At 47.7% G+C, this 24,166-nt stretch overlaps 1 protein-coding gene across 3 annotated transcripts in view; it reads right to left on the minus strand.

Moving 5' to 3' along the window:
• The window catches only part of daam1b (dishevelled associated activator of morphogenesis 1b), a 176,110-nt gene that overhangs the window by 75,624 nt on the left and 76,320 nt on the right, over nucleotides 1-24,166 (minus strand). For all 3 annotated transcript variants that reach the window (XM_063223556.1, XM_063223554.1, XM_063223555.1), the window contains one exon: nucleotides 12,907-12,996. In XM_063223556.1, the coding sequence (XP_063079626.1) occupies nucleotides 12,907-12,996 (90 nt within the window). The remainder of the gene's footprint in view (nucleotides 1-12,906; nucleotides 12,997-24,166) is intronic.

The following is a 24,166-nucleotide window of genomic DNA, read 5'->3' on the forward strand; positions in this document are numbered from 1 at the left end:
GTGTGTGTGTGTGTGTGTGTGTGTGTGTGTGTGTGTGTGTGTGTGTGTGTGTGTTTCCCTCATTGACTTCCTCCCTCTTTGCACAACGTTGATGGGCTGCTGAGGTTGGACTCACCCCTACAGGGGTGCGAATTGCCAAGTATTCGGATGGCTGCCTCAGAGGCTCGTGGCCTCGTCTAAACACAGCAAGATTTTATTTATTTATTGTTTTTTTAAGTAATCACCCACGACAGAAATCAGAAATCAGACAGTGGAGCAGGATCCTGTACTGGCAAATGCACTTTCCTGTTTGCGGAGACGAGATAATGGACCCAAGAAAACAGCACAGCATGTTCGAGGAGAAGGAACATCTGTCATTTTCACAATTCTCTTTTCAGAAAGGAAAGCGTGGGGTAGAGAACGTGGGGTAAAGATGGATGGAGTGTGACAGGAAAAGAAAGAGAGAGAGAGAGAGAGAGAGAGAGAGAGAGAGAGAGAGAGAGAGAGAGAGAGAGCAAAAGAGAGAGAGAGAGGGAGAGTGAGAGAGAGAGTGCAAAAGAGAGAGAGCAAAAGAGAGAGAGAGAGAGAGTGAGAGAGAGAGAGAGAGAGAGAGAGAGAGAGAGAGAGAGAGAGAGAGAGAGAGAGAGAGAGAGAGAGAGAGAGAAGAAGAAGATGGACCTGCCATGTATGGTTCTACCTTAGCCAGGAGAGGATGAGTCCTGACCTGATTTAATCCCTCTCCAAACATACTTGGAGAAAAAAAACACCCTGAGGAAGCATAGTCTCGCTACTCACTCGCAGCATAGAGGTAGCCAGCAAACTAAACCAGCACTTTCGTAGATTGCCTCTAAGTTCTCTGTTGGCAATTAAGTTAAAAAAAAAAAACAGCACCTTCAGTTGCCAAAGGTAGCCTGATTATCATCGACGTTCAAATCTCTTCGAGACTTGGTCCGACCAAGAGCATAACAATTAACATTTCCCAAACGACATGGTTGACCCGTCTCCCTTGGTTTGCTTATGGTTGTTTTACTTCTCGACAAAGAGAAAGGAGTTCCCATATTTTTCGGAAACTCAGAAAGTACTTGCTTAAGCTCTTGACCTGATTAGTTGCAACGCCGAAGGTGTTGCGTCACTAGTTAGGGGGCGGCCTGGCTACCCCAAAGGGGCCTTGGGGAGCCCTGGGGGGGCGGTGCTTAGATGCCAGGCTTATTGGCAGGCTTATGTTGAGGTCAAGGAGCTATGGGGAGGCTTATGAAGGGGTGCAGGAGGCATTTGAATTTCATGTATAGTGTGACTGAAACGGTCACTCGGAATGTTCATCCACTGCACAAAAATATCTCAGAAAATGAATATATCGTCAAACTTAAATATGGGGATTGTATAAGAGCGTGCGAGACAAGCCAATCCACACTATACTAGACAGGACAGTGCTGATTGTCCAGATGAGTTGCTGCCCCAGCGGGCGCCCAGAGGACCAGTGAAATGCAAAAGGAAGTATAAATCAATTGGCAGGACGCATATCTGTCTACTCCAGTCAAATCCAGCCCGGGGGTGAGAAGACCAGATGGCTTCTTTAGGTCCTTTAATAGCAAACGCTTTTTATTGCCGAGGGGACCGTTAAAGCCTTAACAGGCAAAGCTGGCGACTGTATCCACAAACAACATGGCTGAGACCGAGTAACTTACTAGCGCTATATCCTCACCCCCACAATGGACGTGTTGTGCATTATGTGTTTGATCCCTCTTATGTGTACTATGAAGTGGCTACTTTGCTCATTCTGGCATATGTACTGTACATTGATGTATTTCTCAAAGACAAATGTTCATCATCAACATGCATGGTCCCTATCGAAATAACCATTTTCATTCATTCATTCATGCATTCATTCATTCATTCATTCATTCATCCATCAATCTGTAGGCTGCTAGACAACATAATTTCGTAAGGGATCAGTAAAGTTGACTTTACTCTATCTTCATTTAATAAAGAAAAGGCAAAAAAACATGTCGTAAGGTTGAACAAGAGAACAGACACAAGTATGATGTCAACATTGCCCTCTGTCCTCTGTGTACAGTGCATACGCTTATATCATTGATGTCTTGCACTTCCTTAAAGAAAATGGTTCTTGATTTTTAAGTTTTTCAGCTCGGCCATTAAAACCAAAAGCAGGCAGCTTGCTCAGTGGACCGTGACGTTTCAAAGCCTCGGTGGGCCAACTGCGTTGCAGTCAAAGGCCGTGTTCAAACTAATCTTTTCCCCCTTTTCTTCCACTTCAGAGACCTTTCGTCAAAGTCAGGCTTTCTCTATTTATAATATTTCCCCTTTCTTTCTGAAAGCACAACAGTGAAACAATTCATGAAGTTTCCAGGGCTAATGTTCTCCAATGGGGCCCTCCCCTAGCACTGAAGCCAGCACCAGCTCCAGCTCCCTGCCAAAATGGGGCTTTTGGGGGATTTTTATTAATGTTGAGGAGATGGGAGGGTTGAGGTTTTGGGGGGTTACATGACACACCCAGAGATGATAGGAGCCAGGGAAGCCGACAGGGGCAGGGACAAAGGGGTGAGCAGTTAGGGGCCCAAGGCAAGAGAGTGGGCCCAGAATTAGGTCTTCATCACATACTTGTAGTATATAACTGGGGGGTGGCCTTTCAACCAACTTTGTCCCAGGGCCAGCTTAAAGCAGCCAGCGGCTCTTCCCACAATGATAGGAGCGCTGTAGAGGCTGGAAAGATCGATGGCCCCCGCCGTGACCTCATGTGCTGTATTATACTGTACGCCGGCCCCAATGGCCACCGAGATCCCGTGCCAAGGCAAACATGGCACCCATTCATTCTTTCATCCTGACGGCTGTTTGGCTGGGACCTCTGTCAATGAATTCCCACCTCTGCCCTCCCTCACTCTATCCCTCTCTCTCTCTTTCTCTCTCTTCCCCCCTCTCTCTCTCTCTCTCTCCCTCTCTCTCTCTCTTTCCCTCTCTCTCACTCCCTCCTTCTCTCTCTCTCTTTCCTTCTCTCTCTCTCTCTCTTTCCCCCTCTCTCTCTCTCTCTCTCTCTCCCTCCCTCTCTCCTTCTCACTCTCTCCTCCGTCCCTCCCTCCCTCCCCCCTCAGGCATTGCTGCTGTTGAGGCCACTGCTGGCTGCTATTGTTTCTCTACACTGCCCTGCAGGCTTGGTGTTTAAAGCACCCGCAGACCGAAGATCTTTAAACAATGACTGTGTGGGCGAGTTTGGTGGTGGTGGTGCCAGGAGGTTCATGTAGGAAGGGGTGGAGGGGAGGGGCAGCCGAGGGTATCATACCCGTAATGGAGTGCTCTTCCTGGGCTTGGCCGCCCCGACTGCGACCCTTAACGGGGCCCTCCACGGAAAACAAAAGCTGCACCTGCGAACGCGAGGCTTTCCTGTTTGCTTTGGACGGCCGAGTGCTTCCCTTCTCCCTCTCTCTCTCTTACTCTCTCTTCCCCTCGCCTCGCCTCGCCTCTCCTCCTCCCTTCTCCCCATCTCTCTGTCTCTTCCCCTCCCTCCCTCCCTCCCTCCATCTCCCTCCATCTCACTCTCTTCCCTCCCTTCTGCCTACCTCACCTCTCATGTTCTCTCTCTCCCTCTCTTTCTCTCTTCTTGCATCCCTTTCCTCCTCGCCCAATCTTTCTCTGCCTCTGGCTCTCTCACTCTCTCTGCATACCCCCCCCCCCCGCATCTGTCCCACCTCCCCCACACACACTCTCTCTCTCTCTCTCTCTCTCTCTCTCTCTCTCTCTCGTTCTCTCTCTCGCTCTCTCTCTCTCTCCATCTTTTCCTTTTCTCGCTCAGTCTTTCTCTCCCTCTCTTTTGCCTCTCCCTCTCTTCTTCCATCTCTCCCTCCCTTCACAGCACCCTTACCTCACCCTTTTTGCTTTCTCCCTCAGTCTGTCTCTCCCCCTCTTCTGCCTCTCCCTCTCTTCCTCCCTCTCTCCCTCCCTTCACACCACCCCTACCCACGACCTTTCCCTTCCCTTACCCAGTCTTTCTGTCCCTCTCTTCTGCCTCTCTCTCTTCCTCCATCCCTCCCTCCCCTTTACACCACCCCCACACTCGTCTCTCACATTCTCTCTCTCTTTCCATCTTTTCCTTTTTTCTAGTTCAGTCTTTCTCTCCCTCGCTTCTACCCCTCTCTCTCTTCCTCCATCTCTCCCTCCCTTCACGCCTCTCCCTCTTCCTCTATTTCTCCCTCTCTTCCTCCATTTCTACCTCCCTTCACATCACCCCTAACCATGGGTGCCGCTAGGGGGGGAAAGGTGTTACAGATTCGAAGGGCCCGAGCACTGACAGCACTGACAAAGGCCCTTAAGGGGGCTCAAAATTAGGATCTTTCATGGGGCCCAAAATCTCTGGCGGCCTGCACCTACCCAGCACCTCCCTTCCCTTCCCTTCCTGTCCTCCCCCAGCCTCTCCTGTCCTCCCCCAGCCTCTCCTCCTGTGCCCCTCCCATGTTCCACTGGCTGGTGGTGCCAAGCTCTGCTCTGCTGCTCTGCTGCTCTGGGCTCTCTGGGCCTCCAGCCAGGGACGCTGCTGACTCGGCAATATTGCCCTTGCACTGCCAGGACCCACCCGCCTCCCGCCTCCCTCAACCCAGACTGCCATGCTCGCACTCGCTCGCAATCTCTCGCTCTTTCTCTCTGTCTCTCTTTCACAGACACACACACAAAGACTCTCTCTCTCTCTCTCTCTCTCTCTCTCTCTCTCTCTTGCTTTCTGTCCCACACAATACCATGCCTTTCTCATCTGTCACCACACTAATCCCCCTTGCTCTCTCCATCCCCTTCTATCCCTTCTGTCATTTACCCTCCCTTCGTCCCTATCCCTTCATTCCCCCACCCCTTCCACACCCAATCCCTACCACTTTCTTTCTACCTCCATCTCCCTCTCCTTCACTCCACCTTTGTTCAGACCAGGTACACGAGGGTTTGTTTACCCCTTACCCTCCCCTCCCCAACCCACCTCCGTCCTGTCAACCTCCAGAGCCAAACTAATTGTGCCTAAAGCGCTTTAATCGGTTCCAGGTTTTGGAACGGGCGAAGTGCACGCTTCCAACATGCTCTTGCCAACCAGGCTGGAGTAGCCCCAAGCTGGACAAGCATTTGGCCATGGATGGCATAAGAGGTCTACGAAGCCAAACCACCACCATGGGTGCATGTGACCTTGCTCCTCCACTTGTGCTTCTGGCCTAGTACCAGGAAGCAATACGTCGTGATGATATCACTAACAACAGCATTATATTTCAATATCTCGCAAAAACTCAATTGTAAAGTCATTTTTATCATTTTCAAACAGGATGGTAAATAAAGAATAGTTCCCCAAAAATTGTTTTGGCTAGGCTGACAGCGGAGAAACTAATTTGTTTTCTCCACGGAGGCAGGGCATCAGCAAAACGTGAAGCCACAAGCCCAAGTGGAGGACGCAAGGTCACATATTGGAAAGCACCACCATGTGATAAAGAGAAGCAGGTCACATGTAACAGGTTTTAGCTATTTTTGTCCTCTTCTGGGCATGGTGGTGATAAAACATTCAGGGTTGATTAGAGACTGATTATGAACCTCCTTCCTTGGTGTACAAACAGGATTAGCGCCGAGTTCTGCCTCTGGTTTAGCTGGCTTTGGCAGCCTAGGCAATGGCCTAGTGAGAGCTCTGATTGGCCTGAGCCTAACGGGGCCTTTAATTGGGTCGACCTTAACGAGGCCTATAACTGTGCCACTGCACTGCACTGCAGGCCAGAGTGATGGCACGGAAGGGCTGCTGCAGGCACAGATGGCATTTGTGCAGTCGATAATGAGGAGAACTACACAGTCTTCCTGTGCTAGTAAGCTAGGTCTTGATGTTATGAATTTAGACTATATTATGATCACTTCCAAATGCAAAGTAGTCAAAGTAACAGTAAAGTACTAGTAGACAACTTCTTTGTAAAAACACTACACTACAGATCATGGGCAACCTGATCTATTTGAGCCAGACAGTGACTCAGTGAGAGTTCAGAGTTCAGACAGCAGAAATCATTAATGTACACCCGTGCATTCAAGCTGTATACACTGCAAAGACTCATTGGTCTGAGAAAATTGTGAGGAAAGAAAGAGGGAGACGTGGAGATGAAACATGTGTGCTGGTCAGCTGTAGTGTGTTTAATGTTGTGGACTGACAATTCATCTACGTACACACACTCACACACACGCACGCACGTGCACACAGGTACAAACACTCACATACGCACACACACACACACACACACACACACACACACACACACACACACACACACACAGTTGAGTGATGTGTAACTCTGGGAAGCCAACCACAAACTTATGAGTAAGGGGGCAACCCTGTGGTGAACCAATTAAAAACACGTTCATCACGAGGTCCCCTGCTAAGGTTACAGAGAGGCAACAGGAGGGATGGGTTTTTAAAACCTCCTGGATAAGGCTAAGTTCCCAGACCGCGAGACAGGGAACAACTGCTCTGTCAGTTTAGGAGGGAGGAGGTTGAATGAACTTTTAATAAGATAAGTTGTTACGTTAGAAAACTAGCAGGGAGAAGGTTAAAAAAAGCTTTTAATTTCATGCTTCGGTTTCTAAATTACAAAATGCTAAATATGACCCTTATATTATATATGTGTCCTTTTGCGCAAACATTATGCTGACATATCTTGGTTTAAACCGGAGAATAAAAAGTAAACTAGTGTCTAACACACTCCAACAACATCCAACATGGTTTCTTGTTCGCTTTCTGTTACGTCTTCTCTTCAGTAGGACATTTTGGCCGCGTGTTCCTCTCCCCCCCAAAGCTCTTCTCTTTGGTCCTACTGTATCGCCAGTTCTTCACACGCACTGCAACTGACTCCAGAAGCCTGTTCTGTCAGTTACTCTGCTCTGTCACTCCGCCAAAGCAATGGTTTTTCCATGATTTCCTCCTCGGCTTACTCTACATTTTGGAGTCCAGGCAGCTACCTCTTCTACCCTGCTGCCAAACTATGAATCATCCTTTTACACTCTGGCACGAGTAACTTACGCATTTGTACTCCCAACACCAATGTCTGTAGGTCTTAACTCAGTAAGGCTTTTGGAGGATATAAGACTATGCGCAACCTAAGCCAAGGATGAAAAGGATGACATTTTGGGCCCTGCCGTGGCCAAACGGTAGGGCACTCGTCTACCATGCGTCTGGCCCGGGTTCGATTCCCAGCCCGGGTCCTCTGCCGGCCCTTCCCCGTCTCTCTCTCCCCACTCGCTTCCTGTCACCACCTTCACTGTCCTATCATGAATTAAGTCAAAAAGACCAAAAAAAAAATTAAAAATTAAGAAAAGGACGAGACTTTGACTTGAATCGGCCAAGACCAAATGAGGAAGCTGCCTAGTCTTCTTTGGCGATCTGGAATTACAAACCCATTATGGCGCTCTGATGTAAAACCAGTTGGCCGGTTACCATGAACAACACAGAAAAACCTCAAAAACATTGTATGAACTGATAAATGCCTGGCAACCTGATAAACGATGTCTATTTGCGATAACTGCTAATGACGTCTAGAGTTTTGAGTGCTCTGGCCTAAAACAAAGGACTTACACAGCAGCGCATTGTTGAGATGGCTGGTGGGAGTGAAAGGTACGTTATTTACAGTATTTCCCTTTCCCCTCACAGAGCCAGTCTTTATCATGCGTTATCTCAACAGCATATCAGACGCAGCAGATCATAAACACACCTTCAAAAACGTGGCAATTTACAGGAGTGTTGCTAGAACACGGCTAATAGGCCTCTATAAAAACACACACACATACTGTACACATTGCAGGGGCCGTTGCTAAGCATCACCTAGAGACAAACGATCTTGTCTGCGCGTTTGTGTGCTGGTATAATTCTCTTTTCTCTTTGCCAGTGTACACAAGAGCCTGTTGCTGTTGGGATGTACGTAGTTGAGGCCTGTCCAGAGTGACTATCCCAAATGAATCATTACATTACATTACATTTGGCAGATGCTTTACTTGCTTCTTGAAGGTTGAGAGGGATGTTCTCCTGTACACAGTACCTCAATCCCGAGGCTAGGCACTCATTCCATCCATGTCTGGCAATGCCGCACCACGCCCGTTTACACAGCAGACAAGACTGGGCCGAGATCTCGGGACAAGCATCGGAGGAACTCTCAATCACTGATATGGACGACGCCTGGCTGCCAGGGCCACTGACAGCTTTGCCTGGGCCCAAGACAAAGTCATCTGAAAGCCCCCCCCCCACTCAACACAAATAATGTCATAGGGACCCAATTCTGTACTCTGTCTCTCCCTGGGCCTGGGCCACCTGGCCCCTTTGTGCCCCCCTGACGGCTTCCTTGTTGATCTTTGGCAAACACTCCAAGAGTTAAATGCTGCGGCTGCCTGCTGCTGTCTGAAAGCCAGGAACTGATGAGGGTGAATGAGGATCATTTAAACAAAAACCCTTTTGGCCAATGTTTCAAACTTTACGTCAGGTTAAAGTGATACTGTCCCATTTTTGGACATAAGCTTATTTTACTCCAAAATAGTAGGGTTTTACCGTTCTCCTGTACTTTCAACCGTTCTCTGGGTGTGGCAGTGCAAGTTTTACCTCCATGCTAGCAGTTAACATTGAGTCCTATGAGAACAGCCGGCTGCTAACTGGTCTCATAGGACTCAATGTTAACTGCTAGCTTGGAGGTAAAACTTGCACTGCCATACTCAGAGAACGGTTGAAAGTATAGGAGAACGGTAATACCCTATTATTTAACTCAAGGGGAGGTGTAAAATAAGCTTATTTCCAAAAAAGGGACAGTATCACTTTAAGGAATGAAATGACACTATAAGGAGAAACAGGTCATGACAGCCCGAGAGACGTGCACTGAGCTGACTGAGGCAAGCGATAAGTTGGTGAAGCGAGGCGATAAGGATATTTTACAAGGAAGAGATGCATGGCTTTTCTTTGACGACTTAATCAGGGTGACTTGTCTGGTGGATCTGAAGCAGCTGACCTATATACACAAACAAAAACCTCGCGACCACTTGGGACTCTAACATTCATCAATACCAGACACTCTTCAGCGCCGTATTTAAACAACTATCTGTGTCATACATCAACTAAACTAAACAAGAACCAAAACGACATCACTACCATTGAAGCCAAACTTTTCCAAACCATTTATCAGCCTGTAGTGAAAAAACATTTTTTTTACTATTAGAATTATTTATAGGAGAAAATGTTTTGATTTAATTGCAGCCTTGCATCTTCAAAACTTGGACGAGTTTCTGAGCTACCTTATTGGAAGGGTATTTTCCATCTTTCTTTTGTTTTTTTTTGTCTTCCCACAGGACAGTCACCATGGTAACCTGAAGATGACTCAACAAGATGGTGATTGATTAACTAGCTAGAGCTGAAGGCAAAACTCTGTGGACCATTTGGAATGTTCATGTTAGGTTCTCTTGTGTGTGTGCGTGCGTGTGTGTGTGCGTGCGTGCGTGCGTGCGTGCGTGCGTGCGTGCGTGCATGCGTGTGTACATGTGCATGTGTGTGAGAGAGAGAGGGAGAGAGAGAGAAGGGGGAAACATGAGGTCACAGGGTCACAGGTCCAGGAAAGTCACACGATGAGAAGGAGGATGGATGGTTGAGAAGAAGGACATTGAGAGGAGGGACGGTTCCTGTCTAGAAGGTGCTTGGGAATTTCTCCCTCGTGAGCTTATACAAGCAACAAGGTGCGAAATGCACCACCAACCTCTTAACTGTACACACTCACGACAGCACAGACACTTTTTTGAGAGCGTGATGAAAGTACTGGCCTCAAAGAGCGCAAATGCAACCATCTACTTTAGACATTCCATGACATTTTCCTTGAAATGTAGCAGATTCAGTACAGAGTATTCCACTTAAAAAGAGGTCATTGTTCCGTTCTTATTCACTGTACAGTATACCATGATAATAGAGATGTATCTGTCTCTGTATCTCTCTCTAGGTCCGTCTCTCTACCCTTATCTCAGTATATCTCTCTTTCTCTTTGTCTCTACCCTTCTGTCTCTACCCTTCTCTCTCTCTCTCTCTCTCTCTCTGTCTCTCTCTGTCTCTCTCTGTCTCTCTCTGTCTCTCTCTCTCTCCCAGCCAGACGAGGTTAGCCTGCTACAGTATTTGACATTGCGTGATATTTCATCTGTCCTCACTGAACTCACCTTGGACTCCAGAGCAGCAAGGAAATCATTAGCCGTAGCACGCACAGCACACGCTGCCGGTGCACCTCCTACGAGGCCCCTGCTAACCCTCACTACACCCTACATCCGGCTCCACATTGCACTGTGACTGCACTGCAACCGCTAAGCCTGTGGTTCCCAAACTGGGGGTCGGGAGGACTAGGGGTCGACCGATACAGGTTTTTTTAATGGCCGATGCGATACCAATTTTTTTTCCATCACCCTTGGCCGATACCTTATTTCCGATACCCGATAAACACCACAGGTTACATAACATAACAACATAACATAACAGTTAACATAAATTCCAGGCTAGTAACAGAATTTACTTCTACGGTAAGAAATACATTTACTTTGCCTGTGAATATTGAACTACAATGTCACAACGACAATGGTCAAGAAAAGTTTGGCGTATGGAATATGGAAGGTGGGTTGTGGGGTCGCCAAAATATTTTTAGATGCAAAAGCTTCCAAGTGAAGAAAAAAAAAGTTTGGGATCCACTGCACTAAGCTCTCTTGTGCTGCGACGTTGGCTACGCTGCGCTAGCTCCGACGAGCAGGATGCAGCCGCACAGCTACCGCTAAGCACTCCCATGCTGCGGGACCTGGCTGCGCTACGCTAGCTCTGACGAGCAGGATGCAGGCATGGACCACAGCCCTTCGGGAGGGGAAGCGAGCGGAACATCAGAATATCCTGCATCTGACTTTTACAGGGCAGAACGAAACAGATACATATATGTGTCTGTGTGCTTGTGTGTGTGTGTGTATGTGTGTGTGGCTGAAGACAGAAACTGCAACTCGGCTTCTCAGAAGATGTCATTCCATACGGATGTGTAAATGCCAGGCAACATAAGTGTAAGGTATTTGAGCAAGATAAATGTATTTGAAGGGCGCATTTCATACACAGACGCAATTCAACGTGCTTCACTAAATTATCAAATTCCCAACAGATGCAATGTAAAATTATGTAAAATAAAACGATAAAAAGGTAAGAGGATTTGAGTTTGAATCATTAAAAGAAAGTGCGGGAAGTGTGCGTGCTGCGCGACAAAATGGGAAGTATTCAAGCTGTGTCTAATTCACCACAGCCTGCACAAATAAAAGGAGGACAGGGAAGACGGACGAAGATGATGATGAAGATCCAAGTTCCTGTGGAGAGGAAACGCTGATGCCTGTGTAATCTGTGAAGCATTTAAAAGCTGGACTCCAGAGTGCATTAATTCATTCCTTTTACACCCTCATGTGTCTCCGTCTAAGTCCCTGCCCTGGCCTCAGCACAGTTTGGACGCGCTACACACACTCGAGTCCAGGTACACCTCTGCTGGTGCTTGGTATTTTTGCGATTCTTTCCTGAATTCTCCACCACCTGACAGAGTTTAAAGATGAATGTTCCTATTCGTCCTGAGTGGGAGGGGAATGCGAGGGAGGGACAACGCAAAAAAACCTGATGGAGCAGTTTAGGCATACCCGTAAGCAGCCTACTGAAGAAGTACTTGCTGATACCAGGGTCACAGACAGCTTTTGCTGAGCCCGGGACAAAGTCATCTAAAAGGGACCCCTACCCAATACATGCAATGTAATGGACAACCAATTCTAGGACCCCTATCTCGCTAGGCCCAGGGCAACATACCCTTTTGTCCCCCTCTTCTGTCGGCGGCCCTGGCTGATACTAAAGAGTATTGCTGATGTCTCACCAACAGATTTATGTGCTGCATTGACTTCAGTGCTCCAGAGAGCCCCCGTGGTCCATTTGCGATTGCAATGGCAAGAACTGCTGAGCTGACCACAAATGACCTCCGAGATGTCCGGCAGGTCAGACTCGTACAGGGCATCAGCAGTACGTCAGCAGGGCTGGAATAACGCACTGGCTAGATATGGCTGCAGCCTAGGGGCTTCCACCTGCCAGGGCCCCCACTGGCTAGATATGGCTGCAGCCTAGGGGCCTCTCCACCTGCCAACATCTGTCGTGTTGAGTACAGTTGGAAATTCCTTGCTCGTAATTCTGACACAATTAGGACAAAATTGATGTCTATGGAAATCGTCTCTCTCTCTCTCTCTCTCTCTCTCTCTCTCTCTCTCTCTCTCTCTCTCTCTCTCTCTCTCTCTCTCTCTCTCTCTCTCCAACTAGCTTCCTGTCATCTCTTCACTCTCACCATCAAGTCAAGGCGTGAAAAGCACAAAACACAGTTACAGTAGGCAGACTGGGGCAGCACAGAATTTCATGACCAAATAAGCCTGACCTAACTGTCCAATTGCTATTGTTGTTATTCCCAGTCTAGATGGTACGAATGCAGGACATAGTCATTGGAAGAGCAAGAGCTTCAATTGCGGCTGGTGTGTTTTTTGCTTTGGTAGGGCAGACTTCCAGTAGCTAATGATCAGGCGGGTGCAAGCATGGCTTAATCAAAGAAGGTGGATCTAACAAGAAGCGTCATTTTGTTTCTTTTCCGGTATCCACTTTATGTCAGGTGAACGCCCCTTTACGAGACCTTCGGTTAGGAGACCTTCGGAGGTTGAGAATCAATGAAATCCCCTTAGGGCTGTAGATGGCGGTAGCGCACGTCTTGCGCAAACACCTCAAAAAGAGAAGAAGTAGTAGGGGACAACGCCCCCTTAGGAGACCCAACTTGAGCACACGCTTTTGCATTAAGTGGGCGTGTTTTGCGATATCTTGGTCTGATTCAGTATTTTTGGCTTAATGATCAGGCGTGTGCAAGCATGGCTTACCTTCTTCTTGCTGCAGTAGATCTGCCATTTCTTCTCGGCTGGCAGCGCAAACATGGCCTCCCGATGCTTCTCGGTGAGGTCCAACTCATCCTGCAAAACACAACAACAGACAAAAAGAAAGACAGAAAGAAAGAGCAGGGTGAGTATCAGCAATGAAAAACGATGTACGACAGATATTCATGTTATCATACAGTATACTATTATCACAATGGTCATATTAATGACACATGTTGAACTGACGGAATTGATGCAGAGAGAAAAGAGAAATGGACAGCAGGTGGGCAATGGGGCTAGCTAGGTGGACCCAAACAACCATCGTCAACCTGTATCCAAACACAGAGGAATTACACAGCCCATACCAGATAAAGAGAACAGGACAGCACTCAAAGTTGTGTCAAACCAGGTTTTGCCCGACAGAAAGAAAGATAAGAGTAAGACTGAAACATCTGACGGGCAATAAAAATACAGAACTTTGAGTGCTCTCCTGTTCTCTTTATTTTGTAAAATTCTTTAGGAATGAGCACCCAGTTGCTTTTTCCTTTGGTTGAGTTGAGCGCGGCACTGTCCCTGTATTATTTATTTTTGTGTATAGTCTACATGTACTTTTTAGATTCCATGTTTGTATGTGTCATGTGTCTTGTACCCTACACTATGTAGGGACACCATCTTTCTTTTAGACTGCAAGACTAGTTTACCTACGGGTACAAATAAAGTCAACTGAACAGAACTGAACTGAACTGTACACCACTTCAGTTTGATACAGCCCATACCAGAACATAAAAACCACCTACATGTGTAGATTCGGTGACACAGCACTACAAACGTAGCCAGGCCGTGCCCTCCTAGTGCTTCTAGTCAGGCCAAGAGCAATACAATATCATTTCTGATCTCCGGAAAAATCGGGAACTTCACCCACTTTGTCAGACACCAGTCAACCAGTAGCAAACCTAGGTAGGCGGGTCATGTCGCTTGGGAAACGTTAACTGTTTTGCTCTTGGTCAGACCAAGTCGCGAAGAGATTTGAAAGTCGATGATTATCAGGCTAGGATTGCACGACCCATGACTCCTACGTACAGTATGTAGACTCGGTGACAAAGCATTACAAATGGGTCTCCAGTGACCACTTCTGGGAAAGTGGAGGAAACAGTGGCGCTAGATTTGTATTGTTTGCCGATTCCGCTGACTGCATTGTAAAAGCCGTATGACTGAAAGAGGCGTCGGCGCAGACTCGCCCCAGACTGCTGTGATGTAGTAGTATTGGACCCTAGGGGGGGTGGGAGAGGTGTGGGACGAGAGCGGGGAGGGTGGGGCGCAATGAATCAAGGGCGGCCAATCGCTAGGACTGGAGAACAATAGCTGTGTGGGCCAGAAAACCCAGTCGATATAACCCAGCACTCCGCCCGACGGAAACCACAGCAGCAACCCCACCACCCCACCCCTGGATTTCCAAACTTTCCCTTAACCTACAAATACTTCCTTCCACAGCCTGAATGCACACAAAGGTCCGCAGAGTGGAGAGTCTCAGGAAGCAGAGAATGCAATGAGATGGAATGAGGAGAGAACGAGGGATGGATGGGGAGAGATGGAGAGAGAGAGAGAGAGAGAGAGAGAGAGAGAGAGAGAGAGAGAGAGAGAGAGAGAGAGAAGGGTAGAGACAGAGAGAAAGAGAGAGATAAAGGGAGACAAGGGTAGACTAGAGATAGACAGACGGACAGACAGAGAGAGAGAGAAAGAGAGAAAGAGAGAAAAGGGTAGAGACTGAGAGAGATAAAGTGAGACAAGGGTATAGAGGCAGAGAGAGAGAGAGAGAGAGAGAGAGAGAGAGAGAGAGAGAGAGAGAGAGAGAGAGAGAGAGAGAGAGAGAGAGAGAGAGAGAAAGGGAGAGGGGGAGCTAGACACAGAGAGAGGGGGTGGGTGAAAAGGGTCGAAAGATAGATAGAGAGAGAACGGCACAGAGGATGAATGATGAAGGGATGTAGGGATGGATGGAGGGGGGGATAGAGAGAGAGGAACTCTGTCTGGCTTGGACTTGATTCCCAGTTGCCTGTGGAGGTTCCCAGGCACACTGCACTACAGGGCCACGGAGCGGCCAAGCTCACGCTCCCCCTTTGCTGTGGCTTCTTCTAGAACTCTCCGGAATGTTTTCTTGGCCTTTTCCGCTTCCATTCACACAATGATGACACACACATACGCACGCACGCACGCACGCACAGGCATGTATGCACAAAAACACGCACAGACAAATACTCCCTCTCCCTTTTTCTCTCTCTCACACACACACACACTCACACGTACACACACACACACACACACACACACACAAACACACGTGCACACACACACATGTATGCACGCAAGCACGCGCACACACACAAACACACATAACCCTCCATTTGAGCACGAAACCCCATGGTTGTTATATAAAAACACTGTTCTCTCTCTCTCTTCGTGTACTTAAAATAACACCACCCTACACACACTCTCATACAAACAGAGAGAGGCACAGGCATTTAGTTGTGGTTGGCTGCTCTTGTGAATGGGAGTGGATTCGGTTGTCATATAGTGGGAAAGCCACTGTGTATACACTGCACACTACACTGCGCTCAATGTACTGTTGAATTATATGCATGTATGCACATCATACATACGTACATCATACACACACACACACACACACACACACACACACACACACACACACACACACACACACACACACACACACACACACACACACACACACACACACACACACACACACACACACACACACACACACACACACCACCCCCTTGTGCACCTACACACACAGACAAATGGAAAACCACACACATACGCACATCTACATAGTACATACACAGACAATCTACGGGTCTAATGGGGACAGATGCTAGAGATTTATATCGCCTCTCCACATCCCTTAAACTCATCTCCGGGGCTGTTGTGACATACATGTCAGCTCACTGTCCCCACGGATGTTCAAGCAGGTGTGTAAAAACAAAATCTGACAAGGTCATTAAACATTGCCAGTAGTCAGTGAACACATTTTCCACTCAAGGTAAGTGAAATACGTATATAGGAAAACTATCCACCAATCGCGTGCTCAACAAGTCCTAATGTAGCCTGGTTCCTACCAGACCTCTGTGTGTGCTCTGGAGCCCCCTGTTTGCGCTCCAAACACACACATCGGTCTGGGAGCATGTGGCAGGATTCAATTTCCGGACTCAAAAAATAATGCCGAGCATTTATTGCTTCAAAATTAATGGCAGCTCACATTGAGGAGTCACAGGACATATTGTAAACTGTATTGACGCTTAAGAGATCAACAGAAAACGTTTTTGAAGGAATTTGTTGTTGATATTGAAGCAATAAATGCTGCGATTATTTTTTTGACTGGAGAAATGGAATCCTGCTACATGCTCCCAGACCAAGTAGTGGAGCTCACGAAGCTGTGCGGAACTACAGGTCGGGCAAGAGCCAGGCAAGTCTTAACGTACAGGGTGTGATGTAACGGGAATCAGGAGCCAGGTACCCAGGTACCCAGGTACCCAGGGAGCTGAGGATGGCTTCAGGCAAGGGCGACTTCATCGGAAAACACCCCTCGTTCATGGGTGGGTGCATATTAGGGGGTTGATCTAGAGTACAAGTCAAATTAGTTCCTCCCATCCTTTCCTGTGGCTTGAGGCCTCAGTGTTGCCCCGCCTCCGTCAAGAAGGTGATTACGTTTCCTCTTGGTCAACGTAGGCAGAGCAACTTTTTTTGTTGGGCTTTTTCCGAATCCAACATCCCGATTGGAAATGTGATGATGACCTTTGAATAGTGTTTTTTCCAAGATATGGAATAAAACTTCAATCATCAATCAAGATCGAGGACACAAGTGACAGGGAGAAGATGAGAGGAACTAGCTTGACTCGTACCCCTCGTGTGTGTTTTTTTAGGCCAGCAAAGCCCCTATTGCAGGGGTGGGGAACCTTTGTCATTTGAGGGGCCACTTCAAATTCATCCGAGGGCTGTAAAGGTCCTCAGAGGGCTGTACTATGAACACAAACCAGGATTTCTCCCTGCACTTCAGGCCTATATTGAAGGCAGTCACCTTTACAACAGAGCCCACCTTCTCTAGGACCCCTGAATATAACTTAATTGTATTGCAAATGTAATTTCTAATATTCCTTTACAAAATATGTCATATTTCATGTAAAGCTGCTCAACATTAAAATCATATCGGGGGCCGGATAAAACGACCTCAAGGGCCGCAAACGGCCCTCGAGACAGAGGTTCCCCACCCCTGCCCTATTGAATCCTATAAATTAGTACCTGCGTCCTCCGTTGTGTAAGCCCCTTCGCCTCGCATTCCTTGGCAGCTGCTCATGCTCATTCGCTTGCTCGCTTGCTCGCTGCGATCCAAACATGAGCCAGATGTTTTGGGCGCAAAGTTAATAGCTTCATGCACTAGTTATCGAGAACATCCCTCGAAACCACTCAGCCCTCTGTCAGCACGCGGAACTGACACACAGCCAAATATACACAATCACAATCTCTTTCTCTCTCTCTCTCTCTCTCTCTCTCTCTCTCTCTCTCTCTCTCTCTCTCTCTCCCTCTCTCTCTGTCTTTGACACACACACACGCACACACACACACACACACACACACGCACACACACACACGCATGCACGCACGCACGCACGCACGCACGCACGCACACACACACACACAAAACACAAGGCCAACGATACAGAATCACACACTATCGCACACACACAGTCAGTGTCTTACCCAACACACACCAAACTCATGCACCATACAGCTTGGAAACACCACTCCCAGACACTGTTACACAAATTCCAAAGTCTAAACTGTCCAGCACGCAGAGCCTGCATACTGCCAAAGATACACAATCACATATAAAGCTAGTACATATGTATACTATGTGCACATGCACGGATGCATGCACTGCACTCTCTCCCTCTCCCTCACACAGACAAACACTCACACACACACACACACACAAGCACACACACGAACACACACACACAAGCATGCCCACGGGCTATCTCAATGCTCTCACACTTCTAATCTCATGCACCACACAGCGCTCCAGAAGAGAAAACTCCCAATTCCCCTCCCGTACACAACATCTATATATTGTACTGTCCAGTATGGGCCGCCCGAAGGCCTAACACACAACAGCATGAACCACCGGAGACGCCAACAGCCTCTAGGTGACCCCGGGACTGCACAGCAAGCCAGAAGAGAAAATACTCCATCCCGATAAACACACCAGGAATTGGGATGTACTGTACAGTATACAGTACCGTATCGTACCATTACCTAGTGTTGCAGCCAGAAGGGCCCTGACTTTAGCAAGCATGTTTAATTGGGCCCTAATCGTGTTTGCTTAGTTAGGGCTCAGAATCGGGAACCGAGACAAACACAACCTTTGGCCGTCCGGCCGGCCGGTCGCTCTCTCACTCGCTGGAAAGTTAACCGGCTTGAAATGCCCAGACGGTTGGGAACGTGTCCACATGAGAGAAGCTTTTTCTTGCTCGGGGCTCTCTCCCGTTCAGCTCATTAACCAATAGGCCAATGCCTTCTGGGGGTCGGAAGGTTCACATCCTCCCCATAAAGCCAGCACCGACGAGGCTGATGGGAAAACACGGCTGTACAATGCTATATTTTTCTAAGGATAAGCATGTCTGCATCTGAAATGACTAGAACCCAGATATGTCGAAAAAGAAGAAGAAAAAAAGTTCCCACGTCGAGTGAGGACAATAATTGCTGGGGTCGCTAGCAATAGCGAGGGCCATGTGTGCTAGCGATAAGCGTGTCAGCTAAATGCACATGTGTCAATAGAAAGAGGGCGCGCTAAATGCGCTAATCAACACAGTAATGGGCGCCGGCTGTTGAATGGTCAGGGTCACTGTGGCTGTGGCTGCTCGAATGTAAAAAAAAAAAAACACTTTCCTGTCTGTGCGGGTCATGGTGATGGACATATCCCTGGGCTGCCTCAACTCAGGAGGGAGAGGAAGTACACTGTGATCTCACTTCCTGTCTGGTGGCCTTCCCTCTGCAGTACTCCCTTTTGGCAGTGCATCTCAGTCAGCCAGTCAGGCGTAGTACGTACGTACGGGAGGCCAGAATGCAGAGTCAGCAGGAACTCGACCCATGCTTTGTAATTCACACCCTTCCTTCTCTCTCTCTCTCTCTCTCTCTCTCTCTCTCTCTCTCTCTCTCTCTCTCTCTCTCTCTCTCTCTCTCCTGCTCATTGTCTCTCCTTTTTTCTGTCTGTCTGTCTGTCTGTCCATCTGTCTGCCTCATAATTTGTCAGTCTCTCTCCTGTGCTCGTTATCCCTTTGTCATCTTCCTCTCGCTCTATTCGTCTGTGTGTGTCTGTGTGTGTGCGCGTGTGTGTCTGTCTGTCTGTGTGTGTGTGTGTGTGTGTGTGTGTGTGTGTGTGTGTGTGTGTGTGTGTGTGTGTGTGTGTGTGTGTGTGTGTGTGTGTGTGTGTGTGTGTGTGTGTGTGTGTGCATGCCAATCCCTCTCACTCACTGTCTGTCTCCAAGGTTTTCTTTGTCTTGTTCCATTTCTCTCCTGGTAACATACACCCACACCGCACTAACACACACACACACACACACACACACACACACACACACACACACACACACACACACACACACACACACACACACACACACACACACACACTAACACACACACAAACACAGGCAACCCAGGTCTGGGGGCACAAAAGATGTAAAGATATAATTGTACTACAGGGAAGCGAAGGCACCTCTGTCAGCATGCAGATGTGCTATGTAATTTTTATGAGGGGAAAGTCCAGGATTTCTTCACGGTCGCCTACTGTATATGATACTCCTGTGTGTGTGCGTGTGTGTGTGTGTGTGTGTGTGCCTGTGTTTGCGTGTGTGTGTGTGTGTGTGTGTGTGTGTGTGTGTGTGTGTGTGTGTGTGTGTGTGTGTGTGTGTGTGTGTGTGTGTGTGTGTGTGTGTGTGTGTGTGTGTGTGTGTGTGTGTGTGTGTGTGTGTGTGCCTGTGTGTGCCTGTGTGTGTGTGTGTGCGCGCATATGTGTTTGAGTGTGTACGCATATGTGTGTGTGTGTGTGTGTTGTGTGTGCGTGCGTGCATGCGTGAGTGCGTGCATGCGTACGTGTGTGTCTGCATCTTGTATATGTGTGTGTGTGTGTGTGTATTGTTCAGCCTTGCATGAGGTCTCTGTATGCGGTGCCAAGAGCATGGAGAGCTGGCTGGCTGGCTTGCTGGCAGGACTCCTATCTTATCTCACTCCCTGAGCATCTCCCTAGTATCTGGGGCTCACTGGCCTGGCCTGGCCTGGGCTACCCTACGGGACCAGAGACACGGGGCGGGCAGCAAAGTAGGCCACTGTTGCTCCGCTCACAAGTTGCGAGGTGAGAGGGCTATCAGATGGCCCACAACATGCCTTTGATATGGAAGAGCATTCTGGATTCAAGCTGTGGCTTATGACTCGAGCCGTGATAAAGGCAAGGTCTGATCGTAGAAGAACAAATCCTGAGCCTTAAAGGTGCACTGTGTAATATTTTCGTAGTTTCTTTCCAGAGTTTGTGCCGCCCATTCACAAATGTTGCCTTTTTCTCAAACGCTTAAGACCACCATCAAATTCTATAGGTGTTCATTATGACCGGAAAAAATACACTTTTCATATATGAAAAGGTGGATCTTCTCCATGTACACCATTTTGAATTTACAGATATAGATATTTTAGCTGTGAAACATACTTTGCCCTTTGTACGTTGTACAGAATAAAACCATGAATATACGCTTCCATGACCATTCCACAAATTGTTAACAGTAATATTCTCTTGTATGGTTAATATATTTATTTATTTTTCCTGTGATTTTCAAATAGTAGTTTTGTAAATTAATTAAAATGTAACAATATTAAGACCCAAAAAATGTTTGCCATTTGGAATATGAGGGGCCCGGCATGGACCAGCATGAATAGTTTGGGAAGCACTGCTAGGAGGTATTAGGAGGTGGTGTGGGATGTGTGGTCAGATGTAACCCCTGTGCATCTGTGGATGGCAAATGCCTCAAAATGGCCATTTAAGGCTTTTGTTTGGAGGTCTGGTGTGGTCCGGCCCGCGCCTCAAAATCTCCATGCAGGATCTACATTTCATTGGAGGGGGGTGGGGGGAGGCTGGGGGCACAAGATTTGCTGCCATCTATTTTTGGGGCTAAGAACGTAGAGATGCCATCAGGTCTCCAAATCAGAGTCTAGCTGGACATTGGTATAGCTTACAAAGCACACCAGGCCCCTGTTATGACCTTTTCTATTTCGTTTATGAATGGAACACAGCTCAGAAAACGAAATTTCTACAGAAACACACAAATGCACATACAGACTAACACACATACTATACAGACAAATATACACATACACATACACATACATCACACACACACACGCACACACACGCACACACACACAGACAGAGAGACAGAGAGACAGAGACTCATAAACTGAGACACACTCACAATGAGACACACATACGCAGAAGAACACACAAAGAACAAAAACACATATTTTCCCACATGCCAACTTGTCTGGCGCGGCTGAAACGCGAGACACTTGATTTCGCCACCCAGCATAAATGCCTGTATGCAGTGTATGCCCTCAGGTCTGGCAAGAAATCACTCAGTGGCTCTGATCACTCAGTGCCACCCCCCCCCCCCCCCAACCCCCCCCCCCCCCCCAAGGGGCCGTGCCGTCGTGGAAACCCCCGCCATTCGTGACGCTCATTACTCTCATATGACATAGGTAGAGCTTTTGTGCAGGGGAAAAAAAATGTTTTCCTCCTCCTCCTCCTCCTCCTCTTCTTCATCATCATCATCACTCTCCTTCTCTGACTATTCTTCTTCTTTATATCCCCCATACACCACAACTCCCCCGACCCCCCCCCACACACACACACACACACAAAAACGTTTCCTCCCACTCCTCCTCCTCCTCCTCTTCATCATCATCATCATCATCATCTCTCTCCTCCGTTGCGTATTCTTCTTCTGCACTTCTTCTTATCTCCCAGACACACCACACTACACACCTCACACGTCTGTTCCTCTTCCTCCCACGTACTGTACGTACGAGATGTACCGCAGAATCAGACAATGTAATCAGGCCATAATGTCATAAAGATGCAATAATGTACTAAAAATAATGTTGCAACGATCCTTTAAACAAGTCCTTTAAACAAGCACTAAAACCCACTAAAGCACTAAAATAATAAATGTTTTCCCCGATATTTCTAATGAAGTCTTTTTTTTTTATTGTGTTACAATCTCCCTAACGATAATGTGATAAAGTGCTTCATTAATGGGAAGCTATCACTTTATCAAGTTAGACATTTACTAAAGGGTTTCTCAATGCGATTCCTGTGCTAAAATGGCTGGGAAGTCTGTGCTCTCCACAATTAAGTAACTGGGCTTGGCTTTGCTACACAGAGACTTTGTTGTAGCGACCACACGCAACCAAGATCATCAGATTAAGGACGAGGGGGAAGAGGAACCCACCCATGTTAGGTGGCTCGTCCCAGTCAGCAAAGCTACAATAGTAGCTATCTTGGATGCCTCTCTGAAACAGGACTAAAAAATGGCTCCACACAAAAGTCATGCCAGTTTCAGACGACACTGGCACCAGTGATGAAAATGATGCAGAACCATGAGTCATAAGACCACCGGCTGTCACAGATTGGGCAAAATAATTACATTATACAGTATTGACACTTCTAATGTTTTTACAGTGACACAGCTAATGCTTCTCTCCAAAGCAACTTACAGTTAATAAGTTATTTAGGTGCAGGGTATTGGTTACAGGAACCGGAGCAATGTGAGGCTGGCTGCCTCACGCAAGGGCACTTAAGCCATGGATGAGGATGCTGGCAAGGGTGGAATTTGAACCTACAACCCTCTGATCTAAAGGCCAGCTTATGGCTGCCCCAATTATGTGCAAAAGTGTGCAAGGACTCTTAACACTCTCTTTCACACACCCGAGTGTAACTACATGAGTTGATGAGTTTTTTAACAAGTGAGAGATTAGGGACACATGAGCGATGTAAAATACACGGTCAGTATCGATTCGCCCTGCGGCAGCTTGGCCTCGGGCCCAGAGTGTTTGAGTAGTCGCGTAAAAGCTTAAAAATAGTCAGGGTGTGGATGGAAGCGGAGAGCTGAGCTGAGCTGGGCAACACCACCACCATCGCTATGGCGACCGCTAACGCTAGCACCACTGCTGCAGCCGCTCTCAGTGTTCCATTGAGATGGGCCCGCTGCTTCATCGAGATGAGGAGCTACCATTAGCCTGTAAGCATATATACTAGGGCCTACTTTGAATGTTATACGGTGGATTTGTATTTGGGTGGCTTTGAATTTTCCAAAAATGCCGTATAACAACTTTTCCTCAAAAATACCTTACAGTGTTACAGAATTCTGAGTACCCAGACCTGGCTGATAGCATAACTCAGGCCTTAGCTGTGTCTCGAACGGCCCAGGCACTGTATTTTACTGTCCGAGATCATTTCCCGATCCTTCTCCTCCCCACATTATCATTGTTTTCCAGTCTCCTCTTAAACTGTACTCTCCAAAACAGACAAGAAAAACCACCAACATTTTGAATAGGCATTGGGCTGCTACGCCGGCGACCCAGGTTCGATTCCAGCCTGGCCCCTGGGTCATTAGCCAATCCTTCCCCATCTCCCTCTCCCGTTCACTTCCTGTCTGCTCTCACACTGTCCTGTCAGTAAATAAAGGCCCAAAAGGCAAAAAAACCTGAACCCACATACAACTCCAGCAGCAGATGTCCCAGCACATGCAGCGTGACTGATGGGGTTGGTGCTGATGTCATACATACATACATACAGTACAAACATAGCTGCCTGGTTACCACACACAGGGCCACAAACAGCTTTGGCCGGGCCCAGTACAAAGCCATCTGAATGGGCCCCCCACCAAATACATATAATGTAATGGGAAACCAATGCCAGGGCCCCCTTGTGACCCATTTACCCCCGTGTCGGCTTCCCTGGGTGCTGGTGGTTGACACATGAGCACAGTACAGCATGTCAAAGGATGCCACTGGACCAGCCAAGCCAACAACAGCAAGACAAGAAAGAGAGGAGATGAAAACAACACACATCCAGCTGCCAAATGTTAGCTTGGGATGCGTTTGTTCCGTTCTCTTCCACCTCGGTGAACCCCTCAATTGC

Source organism: Engraulis encrasicolus, chromosome 18, assembly GCF_034702125.1.
Source record: "Engraulis encrasicolus isolate BLACKSEA-1 chromosome 18, IST_EnEncr_1.0, whole genome shotgun sequence".
In the NCBI taxonomy this organism is placed as follows: Eukaryota; Metazoa; Chordata; class Actinopteri; order Clupeiformes; family Engraulidae; genus Engraulis; species Engraulis encrasicolus.